Source organism: Hordeum vulgare, chromosome 7H (assembly GCF_904849725.1).
Source record: "Hordeum vulgare subsp. vulgare chromosome 7H, MorexV3_pseudomolecules_assembly, whole genome shotgun sequence".
NCBI classification, from domain to species: Eukaryota; Viridiplantae; Streptophyta; class Magnoliopsida; order Poales; family Poaceae; genus Hordeum; species Hordeum vulgare.
The window spans coordinates 20,890,610-20,900,804 of NC_058524.1; the positions used below are offsets into that span (position 1 = coordinate 20,890,610).

The following is a 10,195-nucleotide window of genomic DNA, read 5'->3' on the forward strand; positions in this document are numbered from 1 at the left end:
CCACCGACAGAGGGTGACAGCGGAGATGGTCAAGGGCGGCGCCGGAGATGGTCGAGGGGACTCGAGGCCTCGGGGGGCGGCTGGAGCCTGAGAGATCGACATGGGCTAGGGCACGGACGCACGATGATAACCTGGTTGGGTCGACCCATGTGACCCATTGGGTTTCATGGTGCCGGCTCCACTGGACCGTATATGTTTTGGGGCCAATCCACTTGGCCCATTGCCCTTGACTTTTTGGGTCGGGTCAGTGACCCAATGGGCCGACCCGGCCCATTCCCGTCGCTATGAACATCGTATACTCATCGGAGTATACTATATTGCACGACTTTGTAATAACATCATCTTTATCGGGCAAATTTACCAACATCTACCCTAACTGCTCATAGATGGTGTTGGAGATGGAGATGGGTGCTCGTGTTGTGGATGGAATTGATGATTATGGAGTGGATGAAGATGCTTCTACTGAGGCCTTGAAGTTGGTGCAATGGATTTGAATTCCATTAGTATGAGACAACAAACCTGGTAGGAACAACCCTTTAAGGATGAAACGTATGGTTATTTGTTCCTTCCAAACAGTAAGAAAAACTAGCAAAAATCAGAAGTTTTGTAGGGCACATGACGATGGCATGTAAAAGGAAGCAAGATGGGAAGTAATGTGGGCCCTACACACCCTACACACACATTTTGGGCCTAGGGAGAGTGGGCCGACATGCCAGCACATCGACCCATGTTTTTACTCACACACTCAAGTGCTCTTTTCCTTCAAGCATGACAGTTGTATTTTTTTGTTTTGTTTTCTCCCTTTGAAAATTGCTTTCTTCATGAAACTTTAGTTTTTTTTTGCCTCTAATAGCTTTCCCATCCCCCTTCCATGCATAAGAGGGAAAGCAGAGATAAAATTGCAGAATGCTGGTCAAGTACAAAAAAGAATTTAGTTCTTTTTAGTAGTTTTAAGTTTAATTTACTGTTTATGAGATGTAGATGAGTCTGGGTTCACAAATGAATATTCAAAGAGAGGGGTAATCGATGGTGTTAATAGATTTTTGACCCAGTTCTTTTTTTAGAATTTAGGGATTCTTTTACAATCTGACCCCTCCCCGTTTCTTCAAGAATCTTTGAGCCTCATTTATTTTACAAATTTTATCTACTTAAGCTCTAATTAGTTTAGAATTGTAAAACAAATGGGGATCAAAAATTCTGGAAGAAGCTGGGAGGGGCATACTTAGCCAAATGGGCCGTGCTAGTCGGGCCGGCCTGACAAACCGCAGGCCAGGCACGACACGGGTCCGGTCCGGCATGACTTAAACGGGCCGTGCCAGGCACGCGACATGCCTCAGACCGTGCCTGGAGGCTGGGCACGCGGGTCGGCACGACACGACCGGTTTATTCTTTTTTACATATTTTAAGAAATTTTTAATATATATGTACATAATATATGGCCCAATAGGCCTAAAAGTAAGCCCATGAGGCTAAAATTATACAGCTTAACGTGTTAATCGGGCCAACAGGCCATCCCGTTTAGTAACCGGATCGTCCCTCGGCCTGAAGGCGCATCCCACGGGCTGGCACGGCACGACCCGATTACTAAACATGGCTCGGCGGGCCGTGCCGGGCGAGACACGTTTAGCACGGACCGTTTGGCCAGGTATGGGGGTCTTCTTTCTGTTTCAAACACCCCTAGATTCGAGAAAAATTACAACGTTTGCCACTGAGTGTATATTCGCACTTTCCTCCCTTGATTTTCCTCTCCCCTCCCGACTCGTCTCCATCCGCGACGGAGCGGCGGCCTAGGGTTTGCGCCGCGCCGCCGCCGGCTCCCTGCGGCCGCCGTGCCCTCCCCGCCGACCAGTCCTCCGCGACGCCGGCTGCCTCTCTACTCCCGCCGAAGATACCCGCACCTCCCGAGGAGGCCAGGACTCGTGCCGCTGGCCCCATCCGCCGCCCCCCACCCTCAAAGGTGCTTTTTTTTTCTTCTTCTTCTTGTCATGCTTGTATCTCCTGAAAGATCAGAAGTAATTGCATGCGTCTGTTGCTGGTATGTAGGAAATTTCATGCCAACTTGTCATACAATTGATGAATTGTCTGAAATTTCATCTTCAACTGAACCTTTTGTTCTGCAGTTGGTATTCTTCTGAACCAGAAATCCTTGGAGCCTCTTGTTTGGATCATTATTCATGTATGTAATCTCGATGAAGTGAAAGTGAATTATATCTGCGGAGTTAAATATTTGAAGGGGAAATAAACTTTATGGGTATATATATCTTCCGGTACTAGAGTGTAATTTCTTCTTCTAAAATGCAGCATCATCGCAGAACAACAGAGGAAGCATGACAGAGGGTGGTATTGTGGTGGCCATTTGCCAACACGGCGGGGAGTTCACTTCTGGCCCCAACGGGAATTTGGTCTACAAAGGGGGAGAAGCTCACGCCGTTGACGTCTCTCGGGAGATGCCACTGGACAGCTTCAAGGACGAGGTGTCCAAGGTGTTCCATGTCGATGTCACCGATATGTCGTTCAAATACTTTCTGCCGAACAATAACAGAACGCTCATCACAATCTCATGTGATCGGGATTTGCAACGGATGGTTGATTTTACTGCTAGTGCTGCACAAGTAGACGTTTTTGTCATTAGTACAGGGGAGAACAGGTTTGTCTTGTTCTACTGTTTTCTGTAGCCTTTTTTATAGTTCATCTAGAAGAGCCAATATCAAGCATCTCCTGATGTGATGCACATTTTTTGTTATACTGGCTAGGAGTGTCGTAACGTACACTGGACCTTCCACTGTTAAAGCTGGATCTAACGCACAGGGTGACAAAAGGAAAAGGCTACCTTCCAAAAACAAGTAGGTGCTACTGTCCTGATTCTATTTTTCTAGTGTTATTATTATTCTTTTCACATTATACTAAATAGTCTGTGTGTGTGTGTGTGTCCAGGGCATCCAAAAGTAACAAGAAGACCCCAAATGCTACTGGTGCTGCAGTTCAAGCTAATACTCATGATGTCAATCAACCAAGACCGGCGGCGACTATAAATGATTACAATGAGTACATTTCTGTTGCTACATCTTTGCATTTATGTTGTGCCCTTGGTTGCTACCTATTATGACATGTACCTTGGTTACAATCTATTGTGACCTTCAAAACAGAAATCGGAAATTTAGAATCCCTATTTTTTAGTGTAGCCTATTCTGCAGTCAATTAAATATATGCCTACATCAAGAAGCGCAGATTGCCTACATTATTTGATGGAGTATATAGTTCTACCACTAATTCCATCATTTTCATTTATTCATGTGTGGTGAAATTTCTAGTTAAATCTCGCCAGTACCTTGGTTTATAGCATCATTTTGTTTATGAAACAGATCATGCCACTGAAGAATTAGTTAAGCCATGGACTCATAACATGGTTTTATAAGCATTTACTAATTTCTTTCTTCCCCTTTCTTTCAATTATGGCAAGTGCTAATACATACCTACTCGTTCGTAGCCCATGTTATAGCTGTTGATTCTCACCTAGTTTCCTGTATGACGCTTTCTGTACTTCACATTGTTACTTGAATGGTTTTATGTTCTGATTGCATTCCTTCTTTTTTGCAGTCTCTTCATTTTGCTGTTACTGCTACTTTTGTTGTTCCTCTTTCATTTCGAGGACTCACAGATTTGTCTTTATGAACCTTTCTTAGTTTGATCAGTTAATGCTTAATGAACTGTTAGTTCAATGTAGATAGATGTCCCTCTTGCAGCCACATGATTACGTGTATATTATATTATTATCCGTTGGTTAGACTGTTATGCATGATTACTTTTCTTGTAGATTGTAAGGGTCAATCATTCTACTTGTGATATGATGCTGTTTGAAAGAAATAATTTATTGTCCTTGATGAAACTAGGGATTTTCAACTAGAATTTGGGCATGATGTTGCCTTTGTCACCACAACCGAAGCTGTTTCCTCTGCCCCAGATGTTATGAGTCAGGAGAAGCTTGCTCTCGTTGATACCACACAAAGGTAGTCATCTAGTCAAATCCTGTCTTGTGCTTTACAAAGTTTGTGAAAAAGCAAGTTCCAAATATCCTTGCGTGGCTTTTGCAGGGAACTAATTGGGCCTTTTGATGATTCAATCAATGCATATGATGGTTCCGAGATCATAATAGATCCTCCGCAGGAACTTACCAATAACCCCACTATGTTCTGGGATGACATTATTAAAGGTGTTGGTCAAGAATTTGATAATGTGAAGGATTTCCGAGCTCAGTTGTGCAAATATTCCATCAGTAAAGGATTTGCGTACCGATTCATAAAAAATGAAACCACCAGAGTCACTGTGAAGTGTGTTGGGGATGGCTGCACCTGGCGATTGCATGCATCCGAGTCATCTCGTAGCAAGAAGTTTGTTATCAAGAAAATGACTGATGTGCACACATGTGGAGGAGAAGGTGGAGAGGGTCAGCGGCGAGCAACAAGGCAGTGGCTGACTACCATCATTAAGGAGAAACTGCGTGTGAACTCATTACTCAAGCCGAAGGACCTTGTCAAGGAAATATATGAAGAATACGGAGTTCTGCTGACCTATTCACAGGTTTGGCGAGGTAGAGAAGTGGCGCAGAAGGAGATGTTTCATGTTATGAGGGAGACATTTGGCCATTTGCCCTGGTACCGGGAAAGACTTTTTCAGACTAACCCAGGGAGCTCACTTGAATTATCTCAGACAGTGGATACACGCCGTGTTTTTATCGCATTCCATGCTTCTTTGCACGGTTTTGTAAGTGGGTGCAGGCCCCTCCTTTTTCTTGACAAGGTTCCGCTCAAAGCGACAAATGAGTACAAGTTGCTGGTTGCAGCTGCAGTTGATGCAGATGATGGTATCTTTCCAGTGGCATTTAATGTGGTTGAAGATGAAAGTTATGACAGCTGGGTTTGGTTCTTGATGCAGCTGAGGATTGCTCTCCAATATCACAACTACCCGTTGGATGCTATGACATTCTTGTCCAATGGACGAAAGGGACTGGATGCTGCTGTCCCACATGTGTTTGAAGATAGCCACCACGCCTTCTGTTTACATTATATCATGGAGGAATTCAGAGGAGAACTGAGGAAGGGACCATGGTCGCAACAGATAAGAGATGCGATGGTCGAGGATTTTACTCGTGCGGCCGAAGCATGTAGCGTTGATGAGTTTAATGCATCAATTCAGAGCATAAGGAATATATCCACTGAAGCTGCCGACTGGATCATTGCGAGTAAGCCAGAGCATTGGTCAGATGCCGTCTTCGGAGGCTGTCGGTATGACCATTTCTCATCGGACATTGTGGATGCATTTAATAACTGGATACCAACAAAGAAGGAGGGGTCGATGGTGCTGATGATAGACTCTCTGAGAATAAAAATAGCGGAGGTAATGGAAGCAAGGCGTGAAGCCTGCAAGTCATGGGAAGGGCCTTTAACGCCTTCCATGGATTTCAAAGCGCAGGGTGAGATGTCGAAGGCTAGTAAGCTGACCGTGCTGTGCTCTTCCGAGACTGTGTTTGAAGTGCGGGGCAGTGGTATTTTTGTTGTTAATCTTCGAAATTGGGAATGCACATGTCGGAGGTGGCAACTTTCCGGTCTCCCTTGTATGCATGCTGTTGCTGTGTTCAACAGGATTGGACGATCTTTCTACGACTACTGTTCCAAGTTTTTAAAAATAGAGAGCTACCATATGACATACTCAGGAACAATCCTCCCAATTCCTGACATGGATACCTTCGATTTTAGTGCTGGGGCAATGATCCCACCTCCCAAGCCTCGTACATCAGATAAACCGAGAAGAAAGAGGTTTAATCCGAACAAGGTAACCACTCTTATACGGCTATGTAGCAGGTGCAAGCAGGCAGGCCACAACAAGGCAACATGTGAAGCTGCTCTGTAGACAAAGCAAATTCTTCATCTACAGTATGTATAGCAGGTATATCTTGTCTTTGAACCTGCATTTTCTCCAATAAAATAACCACTTCCCTTGATCTATCTAGTTAGGAAAGTCATGTCCAAATTGGTCAATTTTGCTGGAAAAGTGACATCTTAAATGGTGGATGAAATTTCTCAGTGATGTTCAGGGTGATCTATTATATAATTAAAACGATAGAAAAGTAACGGTCCAGATATAACAATAAAGAAAGAGTAAAAAAAGAACGGTTACGATTTGCTTGAAAGAATACGTCTATATACATGTCTCCTTATCACATAAATTTCCAAAAAACAAATATAACTAGGTTCACTATTGGAATCGGGCAGACAAGAAAAACACAGGTGGACTCATATACAAGAGCTAACGTGGAGTCCGAACCTAATACATGTACGTGTCATAAGCCGTAATCAAAGGGATGGCTAGCTGACGTTAGCCAGCTGATGTTGGCAACAAATCAAAGACCAAGATTTTTTTAATCTAGATCTTCTTAATTTGCACACAGGAGCCAAAGGGATTCGTGCAGCCAAACAAGACATCACGTTCTTTCACAGATTAAATTTTCCTGCCTGTTAATTCTTAGATATAAATGGTTGAGATTTAAAGATTTAACGTAACACAAAAATATTCGTGTACAAATAGATATTGTGTTGCATATGTCAAGTCTGTCACGTCCATGTACCTTTGATGGAAAAGCACAATCAGAATCACGTAATGAGAAGGGTATCTATTTTTGAAGCTACGTAATAAGGACACGTACTATTGTGACTTCCCATAATATATGCCCACACGTACAAAAGTCTTTCTTTTGTCAAACTACATCTATCTATCATTCAAAACGATAGAAGCGTGAGAGATTGAAGTTGAATAGATATAGAAAGAGGAGTCCGATCGTATCACATATGGGTTGATTAGAATATAGAAGAAGATACAACTTCTATTGGATCGTATAAGCAAGCGAGAAAAATATTGTCCTTTATTCTGCCTCACGGCAAGCTCTCGCGTATTATTCAACTCCTTTCCTCTTAAAAGCCGATTACACGATATAGTTGACGCCAACCTCTACATAACACAGTATAAAGCCATGGCCACACACACTGATTTCTTGAGTGCAAATGTCCAAATGAGCTACCACGGTCTTCCACACATAGACTAAATTATCTAATCCCCTGATTTTTTCCTTTACCATTAAAAGTTATCTATGAAAACCTTAAAACTTCTGGTCCTCTAATATTTTAATAAGAGCATGAACCAAAGAGTCCGTGTGAAAGAGAAGTGTACACTTCGCATCACACAAGAAAACTAAATGCTGATCGAATATATAAAGTAACAAAAATAACAAAACCGGCACCATGCAAGAAAACCAAAATTATTACTATTTTCATAGAAAGTTTAGCAGCTTTTGACAACTTTTTTATGAAATAAAACAAACCATGAAATCTAATCTCATGGGAGAATCTTTTTTAGGCTACAAATTTTCTCTGAAATTGTAACTCTTTGCCCAAAGGACTAATAATATGACAAAAAAACACAAAATATAACACGACAACATACAAATCTATTTGCGCGGGTGACTTTGCTAGTTACTGTATATGTAAGGAGCCCCACATTGACTCAAACATCAATGCCAATAGCTGAGGCCTGAGATTGCACACATGAAGTGGTATTAGAGTTCAGGATATGGTTTGACTCCGAGAAGCAATATTCCTAGGATTTAAGATGGGGCAAAACATCGCATAGCATTTATCAATTGCAAACACCGTTTTTATTTGATAAAATCGATACGTTTTTTTTGAAATTTGAGTGCTTGCCAATGACTAGACTATCATATGCTTGCATATTTTCTCTCTCCGTAGAATCCTACTGCTGAACTAACTGCTTTCCACTGGTACTCCCTCCGTAAACTAATATAAGAGCATTTAGGTCACTACTTTAGTGATCTAAACGCTCTTATATTAGTTTACAAAGGGAGGATCATACCCATGAATGGAATTCAGATTGTTGTTTTTTGTCCAACCTGCTTGGCTAACCAAACATGTATTTACTGTTGCAGGCTCACCTAGAGGTCTAATGTGGTGAAAGAGAGTTTATGGTGGTGGCTGCTGTGTGTAGATGGAAGGACGGCGATAATGATACATCAGTTGACATCACTTGTTTATATGAAGGGTGGAACTTGAGGTTCTGTAGGGATTGACTAGAGGTGGAGATAAGGTGCTAGCTTCTGGACAGTGTCAGCTGAAAACAGAGTAGCCGATGGTTAGCTGTTTAGTCATAGCTGTAGGTATTTTATCCTAGTGTCATGGTATATTCTCAGATTGTTCTTTAGGTCATAGTTATTCTAGTCAGATGTCTCTCTGTGTCATATTGATCTACTGGAGAGTGTTCCAACTCCAGACACTGGTATGCTCTTCTCTCACCCTTGCGATTTCTGTGTTAATATTTATTGTGAAGCAAAAACTGTGATAGGTTATTACCAGTTTTGCAATCTGCAAAAACGTTACCTGTCGTGTGAGGTCTCCTCTGGCTAAGCGACTGCTGTTACTTGTTGCATACGAATAAATAGATTTTAGCTGTCTATTGAGGTCAAAGATAATTTTCCTTTTGTTGTCCGCCAAATTCTGCTCTCTTTTCTGTTGGGGTACACATGTAAATTACAATTTTCCTGATGCTAAATGAGTTTTCCAATACTGAGGAAAAATATATACATTACTATGCTAACTGAAGTTGCAAACAAAATACAAATTTGATTACGGGTACATAGTCGTGAAGCATCATTTTGCATTGGATAAGTATTCCATTTTTCTGAAACATGAGTAAAGGTTATGTGTTGTTAGGTTTAATGTGAGTAAGAGAGCGATTCTTTGGATTCGAAGACTAAGAGCGTCTCAAGCAGATTCTGTAAAAGGGCTCGTCCTGAATAGTAACCGCTGATTTAACAATTTTTCTGTCCTGAACAGATCCTGCAAAATCAGCCATATATGTATTTTTTTTTGTGGGATCCTGCATGTTTCGGGCCTTGTCCTGCAGATAATCAAGATTGGAGTCCTTTTTTTACAGGACCTGTAAAAAAAAAACCAAAGCTACCGCCGCCACAGTCCTAACTCGATTCCGGCCACCCCTGCCACCGGCGACCGGGGGAGTGGACCGGGCTGACCTCCTACTGGCAGCGCCTGCGTTCCTACAACTTGTCTTGTTAGCCCACGACCGTCGCTCGTGGCTCCCACGTTTTACGATACCCTCTAAAACGATTTTGCGGGACGAACTTTTAGAGGATCTGCTAGAGATTCTCTAAACCATCAGTGTCTAGAGCAAGTCTTTGCGAAATGCTATGCTTCTCTTAGTTACACCTGTGAATTTTCACCACAGTGGAGAGTGACACCATTGTTGTACGAAACGAAGATGGTGTCGACAATCAGATCTGTGGTGAGCAAGAATTGTGAAATGAGGGAACACAACACCAAGAAAAGAATAAAGAGTACAAAGTTTAATTGGAGAAATATGAACTTTGGATACAAAATCATCAAGGCAATGGTCTCGTTCACAATACTAACATCACACCAACATTGGCTTGACAAAGAATCATACAAAGATAGAAAATGTAGATTATATTGTATGCACACGATGCAATGGTTTTCTTGGTGGCCCTACTATTTTTTTTAGAAAAGGAGGATTCCCTCCAGCCTCTGCATCGAAACGATGCATGCAACCACTTTATTAAATAAAACCAAGTAATGTCCAAAGTGTCAACCAAGCTCGAAAAGGTAAGAACAAAATAAGGAGTAAATCAAAAATATGCCACAACCGGCAAATATAGACCTAGATGCGTAGCCATCTATTCTATTACCGAACCGTCATCCAAAAACCGGTTGTAGATATCCCAAGCTACCATCTCCCACCGGAAAGACCCAGTAACCAAAGGCTCCCTGGTCTCCGCAGGAGTGAGTAACGACCATGTACAGATCAACACCGCTGTCCTGTAGAGTACCTGCAAGAAATTTATATTTGATAATCTGTTAAAGTTGATGTCATTCCGGCAGTTCCATATAGCCTAGAAAAAAGCGCATACTCCTATACAAATATGTCTGGCAATAGAAACGTCAACCCCATCTAGCCACGTTCTAAATAACGTGTCAATGCTATCCGGCGGTATAATATTGAATGCTTTGCTCTGCCATAAGATTTTTGCAAGTGAACATTGCAGAAAAAAGTGTTTGATAGTCTCGTCATGGTCACAGAAAGAACATCGTTTAGTTCC

At 42.1% G+C, this 10,195-nt stretch overlaps 1 protein-coding gene across 1 annotated transcript; it reads left to right on the forward strand.

Moving 5' to 3' along the window:
- The first annotated feature begins 1,773 nt into the window (after positions 1-1,773).
- LOC123407111 lies at positions 1,774-8,528 on the forward strand. Its single transcript, XM_045100161.1, has 8 exons — positions 1,774-1,957; positions 2,121-2,176; positions 2,302-2,647; positions 2,754-2,843; positions 2,935-3,045; positions 3,891-4,007; positions 4,092-5,943; positions 7,994-8,528. The coding sequence occupies exons 3-7, from the start codon at positions 2,328-2,330 to the stop codon at positions 5,905-5,907; spliced, it is 2,454 nt and encodes an 817-aa protein (XP_044956096.1). The 5' UTR covers positions 1,774-1,957; positions 2,121-2,176; positions 2,302-2,327; the 3' UTR covers positions 5,908-5,943; positions 7,994-8,528.
- Positions 8,529-10,195: the final 1,667 nt, after the last annotated feature.

Excerpts from the sequence above, each read along its gene's own strand:
- LOC123407111 (XM_045100161.1), top strand. The coding sequence starts at position 2,328 with ATGACAGAGGGTGGTATTGTGGTGGCCATTTGCCAACACGGCGGGGAG. Across the intron at positions 3,046-3,890 it reads ACTATAAATGATTACAATGA|GGATTTTCAACTAGAATTTG; the intron begins GTACATTTCTGT and ends TGATGAAACTAG. Across the intron at positions 4,008-4,091 it reads CTCGTTGATACCACACAAAG|GGAACTAATTGGGCCTTTTG; the intron begins GTAGTCATCTAG and ends TGGCTTTTGCAG.